The following is a 27886-nucleotide window of genomic DNA, read 5'->3' as shown; positions in this document are numbered from 1 at the left end:
CCTAGCCAAAAAGTGACAACCGGCCAATGGACTGGAATTGCATAGATTGCAAGCATCAAGCATAAAAACCTACTGCTGAATGTATTAAGTAGCGCCAGCAATGTGTGTTGTTGTTCCTCCCGTCCCTGAGCCGCCATCGCCGCGATGTATGGCTATAAATTAGAGCAGAGCGAAAAAATGTGAGCAAGCTTCTTCGCAGTCGACGTCGACGTCGCCTTCTAAGCCTGCGTCTGCGTCTGCGTCTGCGCCTGCACTCGCCTCTTCCATTCAATGCGTCGCGCCTGCGCCTGCGCCTGCAGCACTACCAACTGTAAACTGGCTTTAAGCAAACGCTCAAACACAAGCTCAGGCAGCTTGGTTGGCCTAGACGCTGTGCAGCTCCGTTGCTCAGTTACTCAGTTACTCAGCTGCTGAGTTGCTGCGGCAGTCCATGCCGATTCGTTATAAAAGCCCAAAAATCAACGGCTGGCCAGTTAGTTTGCCGCCGACAGCAACTTGGGTACTTGGTTTTGGTCGAAAGACATTTACCCAACGGATCGTAATCTAATCCAGCTGTCGACTAAGAGCTTGGTGCTCACCTATGAGCAGGTGTTGAGTGGTGTTGTGTGGCCAATTAAGCTGCAAATTTGCTATATCAAATTAAACCAAATCGAATCAAATCAAAATATTTCTTGCCAATATCAATATACGATATCTAATATATGCCCAGCTGAGCGTGCAATTCACGATTCAGGTTTGGCAATTGTCGAATAGCAAATACTGTGTGCTCGTAGACCTATATTTAAGGTATTACATATCGCGAGTAATTAAAAGTGAAAGATAAATAACTGTTTCCAAAAAATAAAAACACATTGCTGAAGAGAGAGAGAGAGAGAGGAGAGAAGTTTAGCATGGTAAGTAGCAGAACTTGAGGCCATCTATACATATTTATAAATAAACAATGTTTATTTAATTTAAATGAATCAATTATCCACATGCTTCAAATATTTCTAAATAAATATAGATTGGCTATAAATTACAGAAATATCGAAATTCTAAATATATTGCAGAAAACTAATATACTCTATTAAGGTTAAGGACTTTGATATATTTTTTAATTTTGAAAAAAAAAAACCTATAATAATTATAAAATTAATTAGACGCATTTGTACTTTTATATATATGTACAATTTTTTTTTTTTTTTTTTCATTTTACTTATTTTCAATAAGCTGCGAACATGTTCCAAAGTATCCAGACTTGAGTAAACTGGCTCCTGTTCATTTTCTGGTTAATACAAAATTTGCAAATAATAAGATAAGAAGGCTTTTATGTCGCCTTGATGCTGACCACATTATGGTCGGACACGTTGCACTTTCGCAAGTGACTTGAACTGCTTTGAGTGTGTAAAATAAATGAAAAATGTGTACTCGTTTGGTGCTTATGCATGTATAATTCGAGATTATTTGTTAATCTGACTCTAACTATGCATACCACTTTATGTTGGCCGCCTTTAATGGCTTATTTAAAAACAAATTACAGACTATTGTTTATGCGATACCAGCCCAAGTCTTAGCCGTACACTAAAAAACACACACACAGCTTTGAAAGTAACATAATAATTGTTATTGTGTTGAAAATTGCATTTGTGTTTTGTTTGTGTTTTTTCCTAACATTAAAGGTAAAGTATTGTAATTAATTTAAGGTAGCAACCGAATGACCTTCATAGTTGAATTCGTTTTCTTTCTTGTGGTGCTTTTGTATGGCTGTCCTGAATTGAGGGGCATGAAACTATCACAAAATGGATCTTCAAATTCCCTTTCATGCTTACTACTGCCCACTCCCCCTGCCGCCCCTGCCCTCCTGCCAACCAGCCACCCTGCCCCTCACACCTCGCACCATCTTTATTAATAGATCAGGCGATTTGGTGCATGGCCGCAAATTGACGCCATCTGATTGAATACGCCCCATTGTTCGGCATCGGCTCTAGGCAAGCCAGTATTGTAAGTATTTTCAATACTAATCAATGCAGACAGTCAACAACTCTTAGCAGCAACCATAAATTATTCACTGCCATTATATACAGGCATATTTGAATTTTTCAAGTGGGGCCAACTGCCGGTAGTGGCCAAAGCAAAAGTTAAATGCCAGTTACACTGCCATTGTTTTGGTTTGGTGTGTGAGCTATTTGCATTGAAGGCGGCTTAATACTCAGTAGAACTCTAAACTGGCTCCAAGGCATGGGGCCTAGCCCGGCGTTAATTTCGGTGGCTGCAGGCCCTGCGGACCGCTCATACACACATACTTTCTCTTGCTCGCCACTTCTCCCTCCCTCTCTCTTTCTCTCTCGGCTGGTGGAGTCTTGGAGCCAGTTACGCAATTTACTCAATTATGACGATTTATGTATATACAAACATTATTATAGCCGTCTTAGGGTGTGTGTGTTTGTTTGTTTACTTATGCGCCAGTATAACCACAATTTGACGACTTGCCATTCACTTGCCGATTACATTCAGTTCAGTTCACTGGCTATATACATACATATATTCGAACCAGCTCCAAAACCAAAACCAAAACCCGAAACCCAGAAGTCAAATATGCAAATGCAGCATAAGCCCATGGACGTGTTAAGTCTTACATCTACACTTGCTCCGAAACTCTTTAGACTAGGTGATTAATAAACAGATGCTCCCATTAGCTACCCACACTCACATGCACCATAAATATTACATGTGATTAGGTCGTTTTTTTTTTTTTTTTTTTCATTTTTCAAATCACGTCACGTCATCTCGGGGCGTAGGAAACAATGGCATTGCTCTGCTATTGGGTAAAACTCCCACAAAGGCGAACCGAAGATTAGAGATTGCTTTCGAAAACTCAGAGTTACATTATTTCTGATGCATTGTTTTTCTGGTATTCAATAATTTGGCTATGCGGTCGGCAATAATTGTTTAAGTACATATCTGTACATATAAATATATATATATATATATATACTTTAATGCTCGCCGACATAAGCCATACGCGTACCTTTCCCATTCCGTCCCACATGTCCACTTATCTCGACATAAACCTTAAATGGATTTATTCGAACACAAATACACATTGTCTGCACAAATGTAATGGCACCGTCACATGACAAATTCGGAAAATCAAAAGTTCATAAAAACAACTAAATGCCCATGACCGACTAGGTAATGCCATAACTCTGCGATATGCAGTTAATCGTGCCAAGCACAGAAATCCATTTCTTACATATTACAATTTGTAATCTATACAGGCAACTAGATAATAAAATAAGTAAATTATGTTACTATATAATATCTATGTCTCAAAATCAAAGTTGAAGGTTAACTTATATAGTGCCTAAACTCAAACAAAAGTATTCCATTTAAGCAATAAACTATATAGTGTATACTCACGTCTACTATAGTATGACAATAGGATACAAATATTTCTTAGGGAGTTCAAATTTGGAATATATTAAAATATGTTAATATTGGCAAGCTAAGATCAAACAGATTTGCTATTTATTTCTATTTCTATTTATTTATTATAGCCGACCTACCGTTAATCTTCTCTATCGAAAATCCCAAAATTTCACTTACGTTACTCTAGAATCGCCAGCCAAAGTAATTCATAAAGTTAATATAATACAACAAATACTTATATAAATAATTTCAAAATTAATTACCCGAGCATGACGTAGAATGTGATTTTAACTATTAAATCTATTAAAAAATGTATATACATATATTTGGTTAGAGTTGAATTGAGGGTGCAAAAATGAAAAAAGAAAATATAAATACAACTTTGAAAAAAAAAATAAAATAAAATAAAATAAAATAGAATAATTTGACAAAGTGAACTCAAAGAATAGAAAAATTGGAAACAAATTTAAAGAGTGCTCAAAATTCAGATTTAAATTGAAAATAATTATAAAACAATTGAACGTTTTAGTTTAATTTTTGAGCTGGAAGAATACATGAGAAATATAAGAAAATATAAACTATTTATAGATACAAAGTAGGCTCTTCCTCTTTGACATCTCTTATCGAATAGAAACAATTATTTCATCAACTCCTTAGTAGGGAGATATTTTTATTTCCCTCTGTCGCTGCTTGAGACAAATATGGAGAAAATCACACGCAATTCGTATTGAAGTAATTATGGATGGCGACAATGACACAATGACGTGATTCAAATCAAAAAGAGTCTAGCGACCTCAAAATTGTGAACGCCGAAAGAAAGCGAGTGACACGTTAATTTAACCAGTTTCGGCTTGGCATTAGCTCTCGGTTTCATTTAAGCTGCGAATCGTTAGTTGATGCAACTACTCAAGCAACTTGTACACTTTCAAAGTCAAGGTCTATGGCAACAGTTATAACAGCAGCAGCTACAACAGCAACAATAACAACAACAACAGCGGCAGCACAGGCGCTTAAGTCAGTGGCAGACATTACGGCTAACAGCCGACGGCTAACGGTTAAAAGCAAACCGCATCTGGCCATAATTTAAGCCAATTACAACTTCATCTTTCAGACGGAGGCTTGTTGTTAGCTTCGCCCGAGGGGCGGCGAGGGGAGGGGCGATGGTGGCGATGGTGGCGGCGGTGGCAGCTGTGGCGAATCGCGTGCGACATTTGAATGGAGTTGTAGAAATTCACACATTGTTTCGCACAATCTGCACACAGACAGCGCATTGCCAGTGTAATTATGACGGTGTCGAGCATGTTGCACAGACTTCGTGCTTTACTCATCACGCAGCTGTTAGCTGTATCTTGCCAACGGGGACAATAATAATCATATCAGTCTTTTAATTCTCTAAGGCTAGAGACAGTTGCCTGTGCATAAACAAGCAACACCCTGTACTACGTTCCTTATGCTAATCGCAATCGTAAATAGTAAGGATTCCATTCCAAGGAAATTTATGGTAGAAATTAGAGCTTTAATTAGGAGAGACGCTACAAAATCAGAAATTTCTAAGTAGGAACGGACTGAATTCATCATTTGTTTTCGTGATAGTAAGGTTTATACCTCTTTCTGCAATGAAGTTCAACCGTCATACATAGGTTAAACAAATTATTTAGAGCTGATTAAACGAATTTTAGGAACGGTTTTTTTTTTATAGTTATATGAATTATCATTTTCGTTATTATATAATTCATTCATTTTCATTATAAAATATTTAATACTCCCCTTCAAAGCTGGTATATTAGACCCTAAATTGATAAATTACCAATCCTCTTGCAAACTATATTATTACTACATATAATATAAGATGAAACAAAGTTGTCTAGTCTCGGTTTCCAGAGGGTCTACACGTGACTTAATATATACCCCTCAATATAAACTGCTTGAAGTAACGGTCGTTAGCGTTTTTACATATCCGCTGACTTTAATCGTCAAACCGTGATTATTATTAAAGTTGTTTTATTTTTTTTTTTTGTTTCTCGCGTGTCTCTTGTTATTGTCGCCTGACAATTTTTTACTCTCTGTCTTCCGTTGTAAATACAACGCTGTTGGATCTGCTCTGGTTGGCATTGTCAGTGCCGTCGCAGTCGTAGGGGCCGGAACCGGGCCGGATACGGCAATTGCGTTAAGAGCATCATAATTACCTTGGTTTTAATTGCCGCTGAAACATGCTACGGCCAAAACTCAACCAAGCAGTAGCTCATGGGAAACACGATTATTATAGCCAAGCAAGGGATTGAACTATGCACCAGTTAGACTGTGTAGAGAGATTGGAACACTAAAGTGATGGGATTGTGATTGTGAAAGGAAAAAGGTTATTATGGCATTTTTGGAATATCAATGTTTAAAGTGAATGCGGCCTATAAATAACTTTCAATTAGACTTTAATAAATTAGCCCATGTGATTACTTTTGCTTTACACATTCATTTGCATATATCTCGTAACAAATAATGTACTAAGAAATATTATAATATGTTTAAGTATATACATATATATATACATATATTAACAGTGACAATCCCCCAATTTACCCAAGCAACGACAATATTGAAACCGGACCGTATTGAAACCGGCTCTTAACAAATGCTGAATACCGATGTTTGTTTATATTTTTAATTTGTTAAATATTTTCAAGTGTGTGTAGAAATTAGGGTGTCATAAAAGAAATGAACATTTTGAATACTTAAATACTTGTTGCAAAAACAAGTATAATACGGTCCAGCAGAGTTGCTGATGCGAAAGCAACTGTAAATTGAACGACAAACAAATAAAAGTATAAAGGATATGCCTAAATTTTTGCTTCCAAAATTTATAGCACCTATTCAAGTTATTAGCTGATTCAAGTGGCTCGACGCTGTCACTAATTAAAAGTGAAGCAGGCGTACTACGGGCCAGCTCTAAAGTCGAAATCGTGATATGTCACTCGGTATGGCGAAAGGCATTGCACTACCTTGGGACTGACGGTAGAACGATAGCCCCTCCATGCAAGCTGGCGATGACTTTTCAGCCAACTACTTATGGGTGGCTTATACTCTTTCTGGCCAACCTGAGAAAATAAAAAATAAATAATTACATACCAGTTTTTGGCGTCTCTGCTTAAAAGCTCTTTGCGAGTTAGCTAACACAATAAAGGAACATTATGATTGACATCAACTCAATCCAAACCTAAAACACGGATGGAAGCATAAATGCTCCATCTATATATTTGAGGCTAACGATTGCAACTGGCCGTATTTCAATTTCCTCTGCAACCAGTTACCACCAACTGCCTAAATTGGCCAAAAAACCGTTAAGAATCAATTTGTTTGCAGCATCTAAATTTACGACGACAAAGGCAACTGATAATTGCATTCGCCATTAATTAATTAATGGATTTTTCGGCCAAAATGCAACCACTCGCGCCCAAAAAGTTCATAAATTGCTAATCACCCCATCGAGTTAGTGTATTATGCTATATACATATACTGCTCGATACACTCAGTGTTTTAAGCTTATGTGACTTTTAGCCAACTGCTGCCAGAGCTCTGGCTGGGTCTGGTTGGTCACAAGACTTTTTCGATACAAAACATGCTCATGCGTGTCTATGTGAATGTAGATGAATATTTTTTGTGCACTATGCACACACACACACACACACACAGTCACAGACATGTACCACACTCACACTGAGAGTTATTATGTTTGTGTGGGCACTCGATGTGCCACTCTACTTATTGGCATCAATTATACGAAAAGCTGTCATGTTGTTGCATAAAATATGTCTGTGCCTTCGATTTCGCTTGCAGAATAGCGCAAATATTTTGTAATTATTTATCGCAGATCTCAGAAGAAGCAAAATACTTACACAACACATAAGCTGACGCTTCGAATACCAGAGCAGATCAGAGCAGAGCTGCGACCCGATCCGCGCTGCCTTAAGGTGCTGTTGGATAGTCTTGGTGCTCCACTGGCTTTGGGACACTTTCACTATAAATGGCAATTTCAATTAGTGCTTGTTACTTACATAGACGATAGACCTATCGGCATGCCTGTCGATTGGTGGGCAGAGCACGTTTACATGCCTCGGACCGCCAGAAAGATGCTGACAGATATGTACGTCTATATATCCATTATGGAGCACTGGCGAGCAGGCGCAACACTGGGGGCCGCTCTATAAGGCTGGGACCAGTCTAGGCCAGTCTGGGCCAGCCATCAATAAATCAATCATTTTGTATCGAATTTCTTTATCGTCTTGCGCTGAGCTATTTTACACTTTAATGATCACCAAATTTCTTTGGCGACGCGAACGACTCCGAGCTCGATTTTAATTAGAAGTCGTTAAAGTTGTAAAAATTTGCTCGCATTTACCCGATATGGACAGAAGTCGTCAGCTATATGTTGGCCCACTTAAAATGCATGTATTCCCAATAAAATATGCGAGAATTTCTGACCCATACACTGGGGAATGTAACTGTAACAGCCAATTCGTTCATTAAAATTCATTACTAACCAATTTGAAATACATACTCGAGTCCATCGCCTACTTACATATATATCTTTTTTTGCCCATAATCTTTTCTACTGTACAAGAAATATCTCAGATATTTATTAATCCTGCTCTAAGCATTTACAGTGGATGTCATATATTCATATGTTTTCAGATTTTAATTTATCATATTTATAAATGAGATTAGCTAGTTTCGGTACACAGCCTCTTCGATATGAACTGGAAGGGTGAGCTGTCGCTAAGCATTTGCGAAAATATCAATGATTAACCTTGAGCAACGACTGTTGCTTGGGTTGTGCTAGTCAACTGCCTTGTTAATCCAGTTTAAATTAGAATTCAAAATCGTGGGTCTACCCGTTTATGTTATTTTTCTAATTTGATATGCCCGATGTTGGAGATTGTTGGGCTACATGGACGACGGAGCGTGCATTGCTGCTGTGAATTGAGGCACGAGGCTGACCCAACTAGGAAGCCGACCCGGCCAGAGCCTGTTACCGTATCCAAGACTCATTGCAGCTTTTCATGTTGAACTGCAGCCGTCTGTTCGATCCCATTGTCTTAGCCATTGTTCTGCTTGGCATGCAATTAAAACATGCTATACTATAGTACTATCTGTTTGTGTTAGCTTTTGTCACGGAACCCGCGGCGGCGCATTGGTGGCTAATATCTGCGCATTTGCATGCAGCTGGCATTTGGCACAAATGTCTGACTTTAGGCTTTGAGTCGTGGTAGCTCGCTTGCCAGATAAATGAGTCTGTAAGCCCGAGGCTAGAGAGCTGCAAAAACAAAGTTCATTGTGATCAAGTAACTAATAGAGACCAGCGATTCAGCTTGCTTACATAAGTAGACTGCAAATTGGTCAAATGAGCATTATCATAATAAAACAATTATGAGACTTTTCACGCTAGCTCAGTTCACAGTACATAGTGGTATATTGTATATAATAAATTATTTACCCAAGTGTATTTATAAGTCCTATGAATACATTCTCGTATGCTCGCTATAAATTCGAGAAATTCACCTCGAAATGTTGGTTTGGTCTCTATGCTCAAATGTCGCAATGCAAATAAATAATACAGAGACAGAACTGAAGCCGAAAAGGTGATGAAACCAGTTCTGACCATAACAGCAGGAGTCTGTCGATCCACTTTGAATGGCTGCAGTCAACTTTTCCCTAGCTGCACTAATACTTGGCTGACATGCAAAGTAGCAGTACATGCCCCGGCTGCTAGTAGATCGAAACGGATTTCACAATGTCAATAGACTGCAGACATCCAAATCCACTAAGAGCTAAAATAAGTGATACTCAAACGAATGTTCAACATGCCCTACTTCCGTTATATATAGACATATGTAAAGTGTTATATCTATAAATTTAATTTAAATAGTTTAATAACACCAATGGTACACTTCATCTCAGCGTTGCTTTCAGCAAATTATGCTCCTACTTGGCCTTTTGGGCCTTGTCTATGAGACAGTTGGCCTAAAGGTGTCCTCTGGCTATCATATCGTACACAACGATCATCTGCAGCCTCGTGGAGGAAACTTCCATGGGTTTGGGTATCTTCAGGGCACACCAAGTCAGTTTTTACTAGGGTAAGAGCCTTGGCCTTCCAACACCCCAACTATGAACACTGACACTGTTTACTTATCTCCAGAAATGCCCTACCCACGGGACTGGCGGATACTTCACCCGCACCTCAAAATCCCTTCCTCTCAATTGTGAACACCCCACGAGCGCCTCCGATGCCAGCGCGAATCACATGCGCGAGTCCTCCAGCTGTGTGTGAGAAGTCGGCCTATCGCACGATGGATGGCTCGTGCAATCACTTGGAACGTCCAGGACTTGGCGTTCCCAATACAAAGTAGGACTTAAACTTACAATACCCTTACATCACTATCAATGCAAACATCGAATTTCTTATTTGTAAGATACGGACGTCTTTTATCGCCCAAGTACGCCGATGGAATCTCAGCACCAACTCGTTCTGTCACTGGCGATGAGCTGCCCAGTGCACGTCTGGTATCCCTGGTGGCGTTTGGCGAACAGGATGTGCCCGATCCCCAGTTCACGCTGCACAATATGCAATGGGGCCAGATAATAACTCACGACATGAGCATGCAAGCTGGTGGAACCCAATCAAGTACGAATCCATTTATATCCCATCATGCCAATTCTCCAATTACCAATGTTCACTTCCATAGAGAAACATCCGACGCGTTGCTGCACCGATGATGGACGCCTGGTTGGCTTAGACGTTGCCCATAAGACCTGCTTTGCTATAATTGTGCCGCCTCACGATCCGGCGTACTCCCAAGTGGGTACGGAATGCCTGAACTTTGTTCGCACACTGACAGACCGTGATTCCAACTGCCAATACACCGGTGGACCGGCCGAACAGCTTACAGTAGTCACTGCCTACATGGACCTGTCGCTGGTCTACGGTAACTCCATACAGCAAAACAGCGACATCCGTGAATTCCAAGGCGGTCGTATGATCGTGGAGGAGCGCAACGGAGCCAAGTGGCTGCCCTTGTCCCGCAACGTCACAGGGGACTGCGACGCTGTTGATCCCAATGAGGTCTGCTACAGAGCTGGCGACGTGCGTGTCAATCAGAACCCAGGACTTGCTATCCTACAAACCGTGCTGCTGCGTGAGCATAACCGCATTGCCGATGCTCTCGCAGCGCTGAATCCGCACTTCGATGATCGCACGCTATTCCAAGAGGCCCGCAAAATTAACATTGCCCAGTACCAACACATCAGCTACTACGAATGGCTCCCCATCTTCCTGGGTGGCGAAAATATGATAAAGAATCGCATAATCTACAAAGCACCCGGCGGTAGCTACGTGAATGACTACGATGCCAACATCGACCCCAGTGTATTAAACGAACACGCCACGGCTGCCTTCAGATATTTCCATTCCCAGATCGAGGGTAGATTAGAGTAAGTACAATTACAGTTAGTTCTACCTTAAAAGCATGAAGAGTATATTTTTGACCTGTAAGGAATTACTACGTGAAAGACTATAATTGTTATAACTGTTTATATTTGTAGTCTTCTGTCCGAGCTACGATCAGTGCTTGGCTCATTGACACTCAGTGATTGGTTTAATCGCCCTGGCATTCTCGAAGTCGGCGACAACTTCGACTCCCTCACCAGAGGTCATGCGACTCAGCCCGAAGAGCTGACGGATATCAATTTTGACAGACAGGTGTGTATAGATATGGATAATACTACCGTACAACTAAGTAATTCCTCTTTCTTAGATTAAGCATTTCTTATTTAGACGTAATATGCCTTTTGGATCCGATCTGCGATCACTGGATATTCAACGCAATCGTGATCACGGACTTGCGTCTTACAATGATATGAGAGAATTTTGTGGCCTAAAACGCGCTAGCTCATGGGAGGACTTCGGCGATCTGATCAGCCCCCAAATAATTGCTACACTCAGGTCTCTCTATGCGAGTCATGAGGACGTGGATCTGACAGTCGGGGCTTCCTTAGAGGCACATGTAGCCGGTGCATTAGCCGGTCCTACGTTCCTCTGCATTCTAACAGAACAATTCTATAGAACTCGTGTCGGCGATCGTTTCTTCTATGAAAATGGCGACAAAATTACCGGTTTTACTCCAGGTACTAAAATATTTAGCAATGATTATACTTATTACACTTATAAATCGTATACTTTTATAATTAGATCAATTAGCGGAGCTGCGCAAGGCAAGCATGGCGCGTTTACTATGCGACAACGGCAATAATATTGCTTCGATGCAACCTGAAGCATTTAAAACGGTTTCTGGATCGTGAGTATAACAAAAGTAAATTGTTAGACAATTATCTGTCATGATTATCTTAACAGAAACCCTGTTGTGCCATGCTCAAGTATCCCGCAAGTTGACCTCACAAAGTGGATCGACCAGAATGTACAGCCCCCATCAGACCATTCTATTCTGTTTGGAAAGAAATGATCACTTTCACTTTCTACAGACGAACCTATCATTAACTAGTTCAAAATATAACATATAGTTTAATCAGGTTAAAAAGTTATAAAATCAACAAACTCTATGTATTATATTTCCCCTTTTTATGTACATATATAAATAAATCATGCCAATGAACAAAAATGCTTTAGTTATAATAGATTACAAGATTTCATATGTTCTCCCAACAAGATAGTTCGTTATTTATTCCCAACGAGAATGCTGAAAATGTGTTACCTTTGTAGATGAAACTATTGTTAGTTTCATCATTCTGTTGTATTATCTGTTGCCAATTTGTATACCCTGAACCATGGGAAATCAGGGTATAATGGTTTTGTGAAAAGTATGTAACAGGCAGAAGAAATCATATTCTTGATCAGGGCGACTAGCTGAGTCGATATAGCCCTGTCCGTCTGTCCGTCTGTCCGCCCGTCGTCTGTATGAGCAAACCGATCTCAGAAGATATAAGAGCTGAGAGCTGGCTTGCATACTCCTGTATACCATAGGCAGTACAAGTTTATCTATTTTTTTCGATAACTCGTCCGATAAATTATTTATCGAGAATAATTGAAAACCCTACTTTGTTTTTTATGCTTAATTTGAACACTTTTAGACCTGGAGACTTCAAATTTGCGTTGTAGCTTTATAGCTAATAGATATAAAGATTTTGTAATTTACAGATTTTGGATTCCACGCCCCCTTCGCCCACAATTTGTAAAAAACGTATTTCAAGTACTAGAGACTTGTGCTATGGAATGTACACACATTTAAGCCATATGATCACTGCGCAGTCAGCAGAACGCGTGATATACGTGCAGTGGGTGCGTGTGTATGCATGTGTGCATAAAAGAAGTGCAGAATGAGTAGAATATCAGCTTAGACGGTTCCGGGTATCTCCCAGTCGAGCAGTCTCACATTTGCATTTGTTTTGTTCGAATTTGCTTGTTCTTTTCATTGTTTTTGTACGCTTTTGCTTACACGAATTTTACGATAACCGTATTATAAAAGGGAAATGAAATAATCAAACAATATTTGTGAGCCCATCCTTTCAACTTTCACTCAAATTTTAAGCTGGCATCTCTTTTTATGCCCTGAACCCATTTTCAATGGGAAATCTGGGTATATTGGTTTTGTTGAAATGTATGTAACAGGCAGAAGGAGGCGTGGCAGACCCCACAAAGTATATATATTCTTGATCAGGGCGACGAGCTGAGTTGATTTGGGACTGTCCGTCTGTCTGTCCGTATGTATGAACGCGTCGATTTCCGAAGATTTAAATGTCCGTAATTACAGCGCGCATATCAAGTTTATCATTAAAAATCGATAACTCATCCCGATCTTTTTTATCGATAAAAAACCTTATCGGAGTTATAAAATTATATCTTCTACACCTTTATTCCTAGAGTCTTCAAATTTTTAATGTATGCTTATATGCAATTTATACAATTTCGGTTTTTGTTAAAATTTACCCCCCACCTCTAAATTCACCCCCTCACCCTCACTTTTGTAAAAAGCGTATTTCAAATACCCACCCCTATATCCACCCCCTCACCCGCACCTTTGTAAAAGGCGTATTTCAAGTACTAGAGACTTGTGCTTTGGAATGTATACACATTTTCACCATATGATTACGCCCTGAAAGTTTCATTAAGATTGTACGTCTAGAAATTAAATTATTCAACAAATAAATTCTTATAATGTTGCCCACATTACAGCGCAGCCCAAGCGCAGTCGCTGCTTACTGCGCAGTTAGCAGAGCGCGTTCTAATACGTGCGTGTGTATGAATGTGTGTCGAAAAGAAGTGCGGACTGATTAGAATATCAGATTAGAGGGTTCAGGGTATCTCCTAGTCGAACAGTCTCGACTAGAGTCTTCTTAATTGTTTTTATTTACTTTTATCGTATGCATACATTTGGAGTGGATTTCGAGGAGTGGAAATAGATAAAATAAGTGGACCTTTCGAACTGCGTTCCTCAACATCGTTATTCTCCAAGGACTGGCTATTGATTACCGGTTGCTGGTCTTCAATACTCTGTTCATTTGTGTTGGGCTTGGTGGCTTCAGAACTGTCTTCAGTGCTCACCGGTGTACTATTCTGATAATTGCTGGATTCACCTTCGTCAAACAAAGTTTGTGTTACATACACGAGTGATTCGTTGATATCGTTGATATCGTTGATATCATTGATATCGTTGATATCGTTGATATCGTTGATATTATTGGTATCGTTGATATCGGTGATATCATTGATATCGTTGATATCGTTTTGATCAGTATGGTCATCGGCTAGACTTTCAAGTGTATCCAATACATTATCCATAGAATCGTCTGTGGGTTGATCTTGTAGGGGTCCCCGGTGGTGCCCTGGATGATGATGGCCAGGATGATGATGCCCAGGATGATGATGGCCAGGATGATGATGCCCAGGATGATGATGGTCAGGATGATGATGCCCAGGATGATGATGGTCAGGATGATGATGGCCAGGATGATGATGGTCAGGATGATGATGTCCTGGATGATGATGCCCAGGATGATGATGCCCAGGATGATGATGGTCAGGATGATGATGCCCAGGATGATGATGCCCAGGATGATGATGCCCAGGATGATGATGGTCAGGATGATGATGCCCAGGATGATGATGCCCAGGATGATGATGCCCAGGATGATGATGGTCAGGATGATGATGTCCTGGATGACCTGGATATCCTGGATGTCCTGGATGTCCTGGATGTCCGGAATGTCCTGTATTACCTGGATGTCCTGGATAACCTGGATGTCCTGGATGTCCTGGATGTCCTGGACGCCCAGGATGATGATGACCTGGGCTAGAGTGAGCTGGGTAACCTGGATAGCCAGGATACCCGGGTTGCCCCGGAAGGCCTGGAAATCCAGGAATTCCGGGAACTACTTTATGGCCATGATCTTTATGCTTTCCCTTGTTTGGCGGTGGAATAGGAATGGGTATTATTATAGGAGGTTGATGAGGATACAGAGGGGGAGGTGCAGGCCAGTGCTTGTCACCAGGATGACCTGGTGGCCCAACTGGACCGCGATGGCCTGGCAACCCAAAGTGACCTTTATCTCCCTTCGATCCTTTGTCTCCCTTTATACCGGGGTAACCTGGTCTTCCCGGCGAGCCTGCATAAAGGTAGAATAGAATAACGCAAATTAAATCACTTTAAAAGCAAAGCTCACCTGAAGGACCTGGAGGTCCCGGCACACCCGGTGGTCCTGGAGGTCCCGGCGGACAAAAACATTGATGTGGCGGATGCGGATAGTGCGGTGAAGATAGTTTGTACACTACATTTGGTTGTGAGGGTGGCGCTGGAACCGGAGACTGAATAGTGGCAACGAATCGTCCCGTTTCTTGCTCAGTATTGTTTGTAGATACCGTGCCGACAATGTTGGCAACGAATATCCCTAAAACAAGAGTTGACTCTATTAATTTTTCTTAATCGTCGTAATCGATTCCTGTTCGCTGTTGCTTACCACAGCAGAAATAGATTAATGTGATCACCGTCATGGCGAATAAACAAATGCTGTCTTTGGCCGATGAATCGAATACTTTTATATTGATCCAAAGAATGTGTGCAAACACATACAATATACAAATGCTAAAATCTTACTTTCAATCATCCAGATTCCATGGGACCGTTATTAATCACATCTACTGAGAAATCTGTCTATTATTTGGGTTTCTTTATTCTCTATATTTTGATGAAATTAATAATGGCTCGAATATAAATCTCATTGACTTTCTATGGCCAGCACCTGTCATGTTCGATATTTTTCTTTCGTCGCGCCATTACGACTACCGTAAAAACTACAAAGAATTTTACAAAACTTGGCGCGCGTCGGCATATGGTTGGTCCACATCCGTGCATATCAGTGGAATTCAAATGCTAAAGAAGCAGCAAGGTCAGAGCGAAAGTTAATAGTTCTTCGGTCTTTGTGTTCCTATTGCGCAATATTCTAATGCATATCAGCTCTTTTTTAGTCCACGCATATTGTTATGACTCTCTGGTATTAATCGGTTAAGCTATTATACTCTTCAACATTATCTCTAAAATCAATTAAACTAGGTCAATTGTTTGGCATAAAATGCCTAATGTCAACTTTCCTCATTTTAGACTCATCCATTTGCTATTAGCATGAATTAGCATCTAGTCTGTAAACAAATATGTTTTCTGGAAATATTTTAGCTAAATGGCTCATTTAGAATCGCAGATTGCTCCGCTAAATCGATAAGAAATATTGAGGTTTATTGATCACTTATGTGGTGTATAATAAATAATTCGAAAGAAAGCCACCATCAATATCTACAAAGTAATTATTTTTGTCTGGGTATATTAAATTTATGAAAATATATGCATCAGACCCTATAAAGTATATATGTATATTCTTGATCAGGGTGAAAAGCTGAGTCGACATTCAGAAGAATTCAAATTTACTGTGTAGGTCTATGTAAATAGTACTCAATTTTGTAATTTATAGATTTTGGATAACACGCCCGCTTTATATCAGGTCTTTGCAGAATTCAAGGGATCTCCCAGTTGAGCAACCTCGACATACATATCTGTCAATCTTTTCAGAAAAACAGGAATCACAGTACTTATAACAGCATTACCGCTCTTATCTCTGCCTAAATTCTGTGTTCATTTCACCTCACATCGAAAACATATTACAATGATTAGCTATAATTACGGGCAAGGCTAAGGAATTTTAACTTTTATTAAAAAAAAAAAAAAAAAAAGAACATTTATTATGAAGCTGGAATTTGATTATCTATCAGCTGGTTATTCAACAAAGTAATATTTAAAGACTTCCCACTAAATTGGCTACCCAGTTTAGTTGACCAGTTGGGGAGTTAGGTCTTGCCATTTAGTAAGATCAAGTTGAGGAATATCATTGCAGCTTATCAAAATATTGCTGAAAATGCACAAGAAATGAGTTTTATTTTCGTATTCAATAGGCATGAGCAGATTGTGACTTACCGAGTATTGGGGAAAATGAAAACATTCGGCTGGATATAATGTAAGCTTTGCACATTGTTGCAGAACAGTGAAGCCAAACTTATTTTCCGTATCTCCGCCAGTTGACCTATGCAAACATGGAATAGTATTAAGGGAGAGTCCGATTATTGCACTTATGTTTACACTCACTGCGCGAGAAGCCACTGAGATGATTTTCGCGTTCAAAGAAGAAGCGATCTCCTCGACGAGTGTTTTGGAACTGTTTTCCGACCACACACAGCAATGTGGGGCCAAACACTGAGCCTGGTACGTGGAACTCGAGAGTACCACCCACACTCAGCTCGACATCGGCTGGGGAGGCATACAGCTTACGTAACAAGTTAATTTTCTGCAAAAAAATGGTTAGGCTTTGGATGACATTAAATTATATTGGGTGCAATGTGCCCAACCTCTCTGGGTATTTCGGTGGCGAATTCCGACCATTCATGGGCTCGCCGCAGACCACAGAACTCACGAAGGTCATTGTAGGATGGAAGTCCGAAATCGCGGGCACGTTGAATATCCAACGACTTGAGGTCGGATCCGAACTCCTCGAACACTTTGCGATTAAAGAAGTGCTTGATCTCGCGATCGATATTGGAGTCGGCTCGCTTCTGCAGTTGCGTAGCCATTCCGCGAACCAAATCAGCGAAATTGTAGTTCGAGGACAGCAAACGGATAGTCTCAGGAGTCTCAAAGAAGTCGCTGAGGCGTAGAGTCTGATTTGCATAGCGATCAGACGAAACCATTCTGCAATTGAGTGGAAAGTCAATCAGTGCCACGTAAATACACAAAATATTATCACTTACGAGAACCAGCCGGATATCTGAGTGTGCGAATAACGGAAGGCAGCAGCAGAAAACTCAGCGTAGGGATTGGGGTTAACGCTCTCGTCATAGTCGTTCACATAGTCAGTTGAGTACTCTGAGTGGGGGTAAGTCAGGCCATTCATATTCGTGTAAGCGCTGCCCAGAACAGCCACCAGGTAGTCGTAGTATGTGATCTTCTGATACTGCGCAATATTGATCTTGCGGGCTTCCTGGTACAAGCGCTCATCGTTGTAGTGGGGATTCAGCAGGGCCAACTGCTCCGCCAGTCGGTTGTGCTCCCGCACCATAATCGTGTGAAGTACGGCAATCGTCGGCGTGAATCGATTGCGTAAGTCGGGCATGGTGTAGCACTCACTATTAATGCCACATTCACCCTCATGGTTCTGCGTCACGGGCAACCACTGCTGCCCGTTGGCGTACACTGTCCGGAGCTGACCGCCCTTGAAGCGGCGCACCCGTTGATTTTGCGCCGGTGAATTGCCGTAGATCGATGACAGATCCAAGTAGGCTGTGACCACAGACAGCTTTTCGCTGTAGGGCAGCCCACTCTTGGGACAGATGCCGTCCGCGTCGGATAGGGCGCGTGCAAAGCTGAGACATGACTTGCCCGTATTGTAGGCGATGGGTCCACCCGCCGCTAGTGTTATGGGCTGACACTGCGGATGGCGTGACTCAGCGCAACAGTCTCTGGGCGCGCCCCTCGTGGTCAACTGGCTGATGTCGTGGGCGACGAACTGGCCGAACTGCATGGAAGCCACCGTGCGAAACTTGTCCATCACTGTCTTCTCGCCGTACAGTGACAGCGAGAGCAGGCGGGCGTTGGGCACCGTCTGCCCATTCTGCACGTACGCAGGCCGCAGAAGACGCTTATACCGGGAGGTGGCGATGCCGAACTCGGGATACAGCAAGTTATTGCACGAGCCGTCAATGCTGCGATAGTGCAGGTTCTTGGTATCATTCAAACAGTTCAGGGGTGGAACGCCGCATTTGATGGGCTGCTGGACTGGCTTATCATGTTCGGCCGAGCTTATCCAACTGCTGAGCCCTGGACTGATGCTGTTCTTGGGCAAAACGCTCTTCAGCAGCTCGTCCAAGCCATCATACAACCCGCTGTTTCGCTTAGGTCTGCCTGCTTTTTCCAGCTCTGCCTTCGAAGAACCCAGGTCCAACGATTCCAAGGGATGAAATGGGCAACCAGCCGGTTGATCCTTCGCCATTGACGGGCTGATCACCAGCAAAAGTAACCCGGCGACCGTAGTAATTACCCTCATTGTTATCGAAGTGAGCTAACTCTGATGCACTTTCATCACTGACACCGCATATATACGCCCGCTAGCGATCAAGATTTTCTTTCTTTTCGCACGATCATTGAGCCGTGACAGTCGTGATTTGATAGAATATTATCTTCCGCATAGCGCAGCATAACACGCACGTGCCAAATTCTTAGTTTGATGCCAAAGATTAAGAAAATGCTTAGCTTTCAGATTTAAAGATAATAAGTACTTGGAAGCTCAGCAACCATTCATTTCGTGTCGCTTACGCTCTGTAATGTCAGCAAAGAAGTATTAATATTCCATAACACTATAATAATGTATATGTATGTACATCATGTATAAAATACGTACATATATATGTATGTATGTGCCTCAAGATTTGCCAACTTTTATTTACATTAATTCACAAATTCACACATACACATAATATACGATATTCAGAACCCATTGAAAGTTTGATTATCAGCGGGGCTCAAGTCGAAATAAATTTTGATAAATCGCAAATATAATTTTAAGACAATAACTAAACTGAGAGAAAGAAACAAGAGTGCTCTAGGGAATGATAAACTAAGAGATACCCTGAACCAACACGACAAACATTAAATATGTACACACATACACACACATTCACGCGCACACATACGCACTTAAAAATTTCAAATTTTAATTTTAAGCTAAAATAAAAATGTAAAGCGTAATAATTTCAGAAGAAGAATTTAATATTCATAAATTAGTGATAATATTCAATACGAATATTTAATTAACAAATTTGTTTTCCTTAGATTTTTGTTTATTATACCCTTAGCCCAATGAAAATATGATATGAGCGTATAGTTGTTCTGTTAATATATATAACAGCAGAAGGATGCGGGGCAGACTCCATAAAGTACAAATATTCCTGATCAGAGCCGTCGTTCACAGCTCGTCAGCTAAGACGGCTAAACCCTGTCTGTCTTTCCGGCGCTCAGAATCCAGAAGAGCTAGAGAATATTTTAAAGTATGTATGTATATTCCAGCGCAGATTGAGTTAGTTTCCCGAAATTAATACTACTCCCGTTTTTACTGTATTTTAAAAATCTTACCGAAAATCAGTTATAAAATTATATCTCTTAATCTTTAAATCCAGAGTTACCAAATTTTAAGTATAGAATTGAATTTCCCTTTCTTTCAAGTATTGGCTCTATAAATTACTTATTCCCCTACATATTGCCTCTAAAAATTGCCACTACATATTTCCTCTAGACATTGCCTCTACATATTGTCTCTACCTAGTACCTCTACGGATTTCTATCAAGTATTTCCTCTACGATTCCACATTTCACTTTACTGCACTGCAGCGAACAAGAAAAAATTAATGAAAATAAAAAAGTAAAATAAAGAAAAACACCCAAAAATAAAAAAATAAAACACTTCACTGCACTGCACGGCTGATCCGCACAGGGTCTGGACGACTAAAGAACTGATACATCTGCTGCCCTTGAGGCTAAATGTTGATATACTAAATAGATTATGTACATTAATATTCATATTTATTAGATGAGATAGACAAAAGTTTCTTCTACTTTACAGTTCTCTTATGGACAAGGATAGCATAGTCTTCCCTAATATCTGGCTATTCCGTCCCAGTCTCATTTTCAATAGGCTAGATCTAGCCTGAAATAGGCTAACACTCACAACACTGATTGCGGTCTCATGCTGGAATTATTGGAACATTAGTTGCTCATAAGTTTCACGAGATCTCGTAGTCGAGCAGTCGATTAGAGATAGCATTTTTCGAACCACCCCTGTCCTTAGCTTTGCATTCAATCTACGTAATTTTTTACCTTTGAAAAAAAACGCGAAGTAGTAGTAGTGTGACCAAATCAAGCGAAATAAATAAATGCCTAAATCTATACGTTTCGTTTATTTAACTCATGCATTCTGCATTGCAGTACAGTAGAGGCTCAATTTAACATCAAATTTTTTCAGAATACCCCATATATTTTCTTTGGCTGTATTGCAACACTATATCAGGTCCTTACCAGCACTGTCGCGATTAATAAAAAAAAAAAATTGTGGAAGACAGTAAATTGCATTAAACAATAACAATATGAAGAGGAAAACAAGTGAAATATGGTGCTTTTTTAGGGCAGTTGATGACACCTTCGCCTTATGTAACATATGCAAAGCCAAGCTATCGTACAAAACTACAACAACAAACTTAAGCAAACACATGAATAGAATGCATCCCAATGCAAACGTTACTGGTTCTCCACAGAATCGAAAGTATAAAATCTTGCCTCGGTCCAATGACCGCCACCGAGGTAAGCCTCGGAATCCGACACAGGAGCTAATAATACTGAAATTTATAAAGAAAAACCCCGTGTTGCTGCAAAATCCATCTTGGGAGACACGTAACTCATATGAATCGCTGTGGGAACAACTCACGTCCGAGCTGAATGCTAGTGGGCCGCCGCAAAAAGACGCCGCTACGTGGAAAAAGGTGAGGTTCCCGCTCTATCAATACGCGCATTGTCCTCTAATTGTTATATATTCTTGGTTATTGACAGGCATTGAAGGACTGGAAGAGATTCATAATCAAGAAAGTGGAGAAAAACGAAATGCATAATATACCCCTAGCCACTGGTCTGAGCTCTGCTGAGGAAACTATAGCCAGCTTATGTCGCTTGAACGACGATGTCAGTCAAATAATAATGAATGCGTCTGAGGACGATTTGCAGGATAATTCGAATGCGACATTCGAAATGGAAGATGTGGAAGATGTTGTGCCCGAAGAAGAGGACCATAGTGCACTGCAAGATGTGTCTGGACTTGCCTATGAGCCTGAAGACACAAAGGCTGAAATTGATATCGACATTGATCCGCTCTTCTTGCAGAGTGGCAAGAGCACCAAATATGGAAGTCAGGCAATTAAAAAGGAACTGGAGGCAATAAGTAAAAGAATAAGTGTAATTAATGATGTTGCTTGTAACACGCAAATTGCGCTAAATGAATTTTGCAATCTTTATAAACAGAAACTAATTGAAAATAAGAGGCACCACTCAGTCATGGAGCAATTAATGACGGAAAAAATAGAATTGAAAAAGAAACTCCTTGAAATCGAGCAACGCAAATTGTCACTTAAATAATAAGTATTATACAAATTACTACTTAACTAATTTGATTAGGATATATATAGTTAGATAAGAGTAAATGTGAATTTTATTATACGCCTTTAAATAATTAGTTTCTAATTGATAAAATTGTAATTATTCACTAAATTTAATACCCATCAATTTATTTGTGTTTTTCGCAAATTGTTCACGGATTCATTTTTTTTTTAACAAATGATGTAAATTTGTAAGATATATAAAATCTAATACATGGATGATTGTATCGTCCGAATTATTAAATACTTGTAAAGAATTTTCATTTGACTTCCCTAACATCAAAATTACAATCATTTGCAAACTCAGTTTATCATCATTGACTTAACAATGCGGAAACATTTTGAACATTCTTATCGATGTGTGTTATCGATAGTTTGAACATCGGTATTTAATGTAGATGTGGCCTGTGGATGATGTGGACTCTATTGAACTTCTTCTTCCCAACTTAGCCATTCATGGTGACTGACAAGTCATGATAATTTTTTATAAAACAAATAGTTATTCGCAATGGACGATTCGTTTTTCGGTTTTGATACAACTACAAGTATACCGGTGAGAATTTAAAGAAGAACAATGTACAATGAAGTACCTAGAAAACAGATATAAAGCGCAGGCTCATTTTTCTTACAAATGCAATCGTCTGGAAAAAGAAAAAAATGCACCTAATTTGCCACCATGCTTTTTTCGCCTAAATAAATTAAAATGTGCTAACAACAATAAATATATTTTATTGTATAGGATGATGATGGCAGCGACGGGCGAATCGCTGAGCCCCCGGAAGAAGAGTACGACGCCCTCAACGACGAGACGTTCGGCTCTGCCATAAACGGCGACTGGGAGGAAGCCCACGAAACGCTTGTGCTACTTGGCGGCAACGGCGAAAAAGCTCGCAAAGACTTTACAGATCATGACTCTAGCGGTAACGGTGCTTTGCTTAATCGGCAACAGCAATTGCCGTTGCGTGGGTTTCAGAGCGGTAGCATCGACGACTTAGACTTGGAATTAAATTTATCATCAATAAAATTAGACGATGTAGATTTAAGTACGTTCGGTGAAAGCGATGGAAGCAATCGCATTAACTTGGACTCTGGCGTTTGGACTACCCAACCCTCCTTCCCCTTGCCCAGCAATCAAAATCTTTTTCGAGACAACTTTCGCAGCGCATTTAAGCCCCAGCCGCAGGCAGACGCATCCGCAGCCGTAATGGCAATCACGCAAATAAAGCCACTGCAGGAGGCGAACGCCAATTTTGGGATACCGCCAATGCCAACAGCGGCGACAGCCAAAATCACAACACTCGAAGACATTGAACGTAATCTGATCATACAACAGGCAGTGCCCAAACAACAACAACAGCAACAACTACATCAGCAGCATTCACAGCCTCTGCCCCAACAGGATTTGAATTTAATCAATCGGCAGCACTTGGTGTCAACGGCAACGTTAGCCCAACACCAACAACAGCTACAAAAGCAACCGCCGCAGCACAAGGGTAAATCACATTTCATAAATAAATCATGCAATCATGCATGCACATATTGTTTAGATGAAGAGGAAAAATTGCACTTAGAGAACTAATATAAATTATATGTATGTATGTGTACAAATGTATTTATATACGCAGTGAGTGTAAACTTCGGCAATATTTAATTATTTTGTATTATATTTCCTGTTTTATATTCACATATTTTATTAATAACATAATGTATTGTCGAAGTTTGGATTTCATATTAGTGTAAAAGTGCAATTTTTATCATTATCAAAACAGTTCTAGGCTATAAACTAGTAAATGTATATTATATCAATATATAAACTAGCAAATGTGTATTATATCAATATTTTCCAATTACAATAACTTTATTAATCAGTTAAAAGCCAAATTGAATCTGAATTGAAATTAAAAAATATCTATTTGCTATTTCAGCACCTCCTGGATTTTTAGCCACGTCTCAAACGCCGCCGCCAAGGCCAAATATAGGTTTTCATGGTCCACATCACATGGGCGGATCCAGCGCAGGGCCGGGTCTAATGCCCACGCCGCAGCCACAGCATCAACAGCTAAATGGAATTAGTGGGAATCGTGCGCCGCCAGGATTTATGTATCCAACTGGCCTAGCTACGAACCTGCCGCAGCATCCCCTATTGCAGCAGCATGTTTTGCCGCCCAATTTTCCTCGTCCACTGCCAAATCCACATCTGCCCACGGCGCTCAACAACTTTGCCATGCATCCCAGCTTCAATGCGATGCGCGCCGTTGGCTTGCATTCAGCGGCCTACATGCCTGTGTTGCCGCCCCGCCTGCCGCCACACAATTTGCTTAATCAGCAACCCAACTCGATGTATAACATGTTTAACATGCGACTGGTTCAGGAAATTCAGCAGAACCATCCGCTGCTGCAGAACGCGGCAGCTGTTCGCCAGCAGCAGCTCAGTCGACCCGGCGATCGCCAAAAGCAGCAGCAGCTGCTTCCGCAGCAGATGCAGCAGCAGCAACAACAGCAGCAGCAGCAAATGAACCGTTACGGCGGCAACCTGCCTCAGGAGGAGTTCGACGAATATGCCAATCTGATGAGTACGCGAGACAAGCATTGGCTGATTGGCATCCAGCTGTCACAGTTGAACACGGACACTCCGTACATTGACGACTACTATTACACGGTGTACAGGGAGCGCAAGAACGGACAGGTTCGTCACAGTCAGGCACACAAGGACAACCAGCTGAATCATCCACTGACGCAGCCGCGAGGTCATGCGCAGCTCATTCTGGTTCAGTTGGGCAACAAAAATGGCTCTCGCAACGGGCAGCAGCATCGCGAAAGACGCAACTCGGACAACACGAGCAGCAGCAACACCAGCGGAATCACAAACAGTGGCAACAACAGCAACATTCTCTCTGGATATGTGTTCTCTCCCCTGAAGTTTGAAAACTCTCTGGGCAAGTTGCAGTACGGAAGTGTGACGGCGCCCCGCAAGATAATTGATGCTGAGATCATGGGCAGCGACAGCGCAACCACGGACAATACTGGGTCAGCATCGTCAGCTACTAGGCAGAGCTCCGATAAAAACAATGAGGGCCAACCCGAGGTGGTGCTTGTGCCGAGCAGCATGCGGAAGTCGCGACATATTTTGCTGCACATAGAGACCCTATATAGGTATCTGCTGAAGTTGGAGGACCTAGAGAGTCCGGAGGTAATGGCAACCATTATATTGAAGAAGAAGAAGGAGAGCGAACGCATTGCCGCCGTGGAGCAACTCGAGATGGCGAATAAAACGCCCGAAGAGCGAGCGGCTGAGGCGAATAATCCACAAAGCATGAATCCAGCGCTTAAGAACAAATTCAACTATGAAATTGAGCCGCGCGATGTTTTAGTGAGTAAGCTGAAAGCCGGCCTCACTTTCAATAAGGTTGTATCGATGATGAACGTGCGCAAGGGCAAGGTATTTGATATGCATGTTTATATTTATGTGTCGCACATTCTTATAGCTTGAATTTCTGCACTCTTCAGATACTATTACGCCGCATAATGCCATTTATTGCTGATCAGCCGATACGTTGGACAGTGTGGAGCGGAGTGTTCTGTTCACTGCAAAATGTCGTTAAGAAAGATCGAGAAGATGTAGACGGTTGTCTCTTTGCGCTTTATCCGGAATTCAAAAATCAAATACATGAAGCGAATTTAGAAACAATTATCAACATTTCAACTGCGTTTACCATGACCGATAAAAAGATGTCGGGCATTTTCTGTAGTCGCGTAAGTTTATGCAATGCTTTGTATGTTTACTGTTTACTGTCATGCAGCCATGCTCAATGATTGCTACATATTTCATCATTCTTTTAGTTTGGCATTCTGTCGCTTGTCGGATTGATACTACGCGTAGAGGCGATCTACGTTTCAAACACCGACTCAACGCTTACCGAGGAGAGCCGACAAAAGTGGCGTGAGTTTCTTGCGCAGGTTGCATCCTGTCTTAATCGCACCATTCAGAATCAAACCATCTCAGCGGCTATTGAGTCAGATGCGATTCAACCAATGATGAATCACTTTGCGCGTTTCAAAGACTTGAAACTAGATGCGCTTCTAGCTTTAATTACGCAAGCTAAACATCAAATTAATTAAACGCAGGCATTATTCCTTTTTTTTAAAACTAATTTTGGGATGAGAAAGTCATAATAGAAAATAAAAAAAACTCCCATGTATGAGGTCTGACATTAATGTCTTATTCAGCAGTTAATATATATGTTTAAAAAATGCATTGTGCTGTATTGTTTGATTTTACACATACATTATGAGAAACGCGCACAATTTGTAAAAGAAATTCATTCACACACACACATACATGTACATATATCACCAGCAGAGCTCATATATATAATGAAACGCGAAACAAAATATAAAAGTACTCGTAAAAATTAGTTAACCATGTAAGCAACTGCAAAAACAACAACAAACACAATTTACGTTCTTTTCATCAAACGTATTTGTTCACTTCAAGAATCCAAATACTTTGTTATGGCATTAAAGATTTTGCTCATTGTATATATGCCATTCTGTATTTAATAGTGAATGATTGTCGACATCTATATTTTATTGAGACCTGTTAAATTGTTTACTTGGCTGATTTGCATAGGTTACATTTGTGAGTAATTCAAAATTGCCTATAATTAAACTATTTCAAATTTAAAATATATATATAAATATACTTATTGTACTTTTGACAATTTAATGAATTCATTTTAATTTGTTCCACTCTTTCATTATTTATGTCAAATTTTTATTAGTAACTTTTTATCTAATTTTGGTACTTTGTAAATAATCAGACTTGAATTGCATTGGAAGATGTATTTTTTTGTTTTTTATTTTATTTTTTTTATGAATTAAATTAAGGTAAAAAACCCCTTTAAACACAATGCAACGTTGTCTCACATGCATACAATTTTATATATATATAATATATACATAAAAGTTTCTATTACAACAAATATTCAAAATTGTGATACATTTTGTGTATTTAAAAGAGCCTAAAATGTAAGCAGAATTGTAACAGCATATAATTGCTCATTTCTGTTTTTTTAGAAATATATACAAAAAGAAAAGCAACAAAAAAAACACGGACTAAATTTGTTTTCAACCTCCGTCATTCTCTTAACTGACAAATCTTTTTATATGATTTATATTTGAATCTATTTCAATAATTTACACAACACGAGTATCGATTTGTATGTGTTTTTCGTGTCATACTTTAAGTTTCATCTACTTTAATTACGTGCTTCTTTATTCATTTTTATAACTCGATATGTTTTTAGAAGAAAGAAAGAAAGAAACCCTTATAGGTCGGCTTTTCACAATTAAATTACAGATTAAGTGGATGATATATTACATATGATACAATAGGTATGATGCATGTTTGCGTATACTGATGTATTTATAGCACCATGATGTTTAAGGAATACATTTTTTAATCTTTATAAAAACAGATCAAAGCAAATAATGTACTTGGCGTGAAATATTATTAAGAAAACAAAAATCTTATCATTTGTCACATTCAATAAATAAATATTTCTAATAAATAATTTCATTACTATTTTGATGGCACAACGAGCATTGAGAAAATTTTATAAATTGTCTTTACAAATACACAATGAATACGTTTGTTATTCTATATTTCAACATTGCTCTGAATTTTAA

General features: G+C 40.1%; 5 protein-coding genes across 7 annotated transcripts; 3 read left to right on the top strand and 2 right to left on the bottom strand.

Moving 5' to 3' along the window:
* The first annotated feature begins 462 nt into the window (after positions 1-462).
* Pxd (Peroxidase) lies at positions 463-12071 on the top strand. 2 transcript variants are annotated; one of them, XM_089468698.1, is made up of 9 exons: positions 463-893; positions 9370-9533; positions 9596-9802; positions 9870-10081; positions 10143-10887; positions 10999-11155; positions 11211-11580; positions 11645-11750; positions 11807-12071. In XM_089468698.1, the coding sequence occupies exons 1-9, from the start codon at positions 891-893 to the stop codon at positions 11913-11915; spliced, it is 2073 nt and encodes a 690-aa protein (XP_089324824.1). In that variant the 5' UTR covers positions 463-890; the 3' UTR covers positions 11916-12071. The 2 variants fall into 2 exon arrangements, with proteins under 2 accessions (XP_089324824.1, XP_017873292.1); XM_018017803.2 differs by having other exon boundaries at positions 9358-9533.
* Positions 12072-13537: 1466 nt separating this feature from the next.
* LOC108617534 (uncharacterized) lies at positions 13538-16488 on the bottom strand. The gene is made up of 3 exons (XM_089474699.1): positions 15424-16488; positions 15130-15354; positions 13538-15072 (listed from the first exon to the last, which is right to left on the bottom strand). The coding sequence occupies exons 1-3, from the start codon at positions 15455-15457 to the stop codon at positions 13814-13816; spliced, it is 1518 nt and encodes a 505-aa protein (XP_089330825.1). The 5' UTR covers positions 15458-16488; the 3' UTR covers positions 13538-13813.
* A 146-nt stretch (positions 16489-16634) lies between these two features.
* LOC108620830 (peroxidase) lies at positions 16635-19086 on the bottom strand. Its single transcript, XM_018017804.2, has 5 exons — positions 17756-19086; positions 17357-17696; positions 17097-17295; positions 16929-17034; positions 16635-16863 (listed from the first exon to the last, which is right to left on the bottom strand). The coding sequence occupies exons 1-5, from the start codon at positions 19045-19047 to the stop codon at positions 16782-16784; spliced, it is 2019 nt and encodes a 672-aa protein (XP_017873293.1). The 5' UTR covers positions 19048-19086; the 3' UTR covers positions 16635-16781.
* Positions 19087-20978: 1892 nt separating this feature from the next.
* bdwf (bedwarfed) lies at positions 20979-22444 on the top strand. Of its 2 annotated transcripts, XM_089462264.1 has the most exons (3): positions 20979-21532; positions 21600-21998; positions 22065-22444. In XM_089462264.1, the coding sequence occupies exons 1-3, from the start codon at positions 21140-21142 to the stop codon at positions 22176-22178; spliced, it is 906 nt and encodes a 301-aa protein (XP_089318390.1). In that variant the 5' UTR covers positions 20979-21139; the 3' UTR covers positions 22179-22444. The 2 variants fall into 2 exon arrangements, with proteins under 2 accessions (XP_089318390.1, XP_017873299.1); XM_018017810.2 differs by having other exon boundaries at positions 20981-21532; positions 21600-22444.
* Positions 22445-22594: 150 nt separating this feature from the next.
* Patr-1 (Protein associated with topo II related - 1) lies at positions 22595-27771 on the top strand. The gene is made up of 5 exons (XM_018017797.2): positions 22595-22751; positions 22938-23691; positions 24124-25637; positions 25706-25951; positions 26039-27771. Exons 1-5 carry the CDS (start codon positions 22707-22709, stop codon positions 26315-26317), a joined length of 2838 nt encoding a protein of 945 aa, XP_017873286.1. The 5' UTR covers positions 22595-22706; the 3' UTR covers positions 26318-27771.
* Positions 27772-27886: the final 115 nt, after the last annotated feature.

This window comes from Drosophila arizonae, chromosome 2, assembly GCF_054131065.1.
Source record: "Drosophila arizonae isolate 15081-1271.41 chromosome 2, UAZ_ARI_1.0, whole genome shotgun sequence".
Classification (NCBI taxonomy): domain Eukaryota; kingdom Metazoa; phylum Arthropoda; class Insecta; order Diptera; family Drosophilidae; genus Drosophila; species Drosophila arizonae.
This window is presented reverse-complemented; position numbering and strand designations above follow the sequence as displayed.

Bases quoted from the DNA above. Each gene is read 5' to 3' on its own strand.
- Pxd (XM_018017803.2), top strand. The intron at 10,082-10,142 runs GTACGAATCCAT...TCACTTCCATAG, and splicing joins AGCTGGTGGAACCCAATCAA to AGAAACATCCGACGCGTTGC. The intron at 11,581-11,644 runs GTACTAAAATAT...TTTTATAATTAG, and splicing joins AATTACCGGTTTTACTCCAG to ATCAATTAGCGGAGCTGCGC.
- LOC108617534 (XM_089474699.1), bottom strand. From the start codon at position 15,457: ATGACGGTGATCACATTAATCTATTTCTGCTGTG. The intron at 15,355-15,423 runs GTAAGCAACAGC...CTCTTGTTTTAG, and splicing joins ATTAATCTATTTCTGCTGTG to GGATATTCGTTGCCAACATT. The intron at 15,073-15,129 runs GTGAGCTTTGCT...ACCTTTATGCAG, and splicing joins GGGACCTCCAGGTCCTTCAG to GCTCGCCGGGAAGACCAGGT.
- LOC108620830 (XM_018017804.2), bottom strand. From the start codon at position 19,047: ATGAGGGTAATTACTACGGTCGCCGGGTTACTTTTGCTGGTGATCAGC. The intron at 17,697-17,755 runs GTAAGTGATAAT...ACTCAATTGCAG, and splicing joins CAGATATCCGGCTGGTTCTC to AATGGTTTCGTCTGATCGCT. The intron at 17,296-17,356 runs GTTGGGCACATT...ATTTTTTTGCAG, and splicing joins CCACCGAAATACCCAGAGAG to AAAATTAACTTGTTACGTAA.
- bdwf (XM_018017810.2), top strand. From the start codon at position 21,140: ATGAAGAGGAAAACAAGTGAAATATGGTGCTTTTTTAGGGCAGTTGAT. The intron at 21,533-21,599 runs GTGAGGTTCCCG...GGTTATTGACAG, and splicing joins ACGCCGCTACGTGGAAAAAG to GCATTGAAGGACTGGAAGAG.
- Patr-1 (XM_018017797.2), top strand. From the start codon at position 22,707: ATGGACGATTCGTTTTTCGGTTTTGATACAACTACAAGTATACCG. The intron at 23,692-24,123 runs GTAAATCACATT...TTGCTATTTCAG, and splicing joins GCAACCGCCGCAGCACAAGG to CACCTCCTGGATTTTTAGCC. The intron at 25,638-25,705 runs GTATTTGATATG...TGCACTCTTCAG, and splicing joins TGAACGTGCGCAAGGGCAAG to ATACTATTACGCCGCATAAT.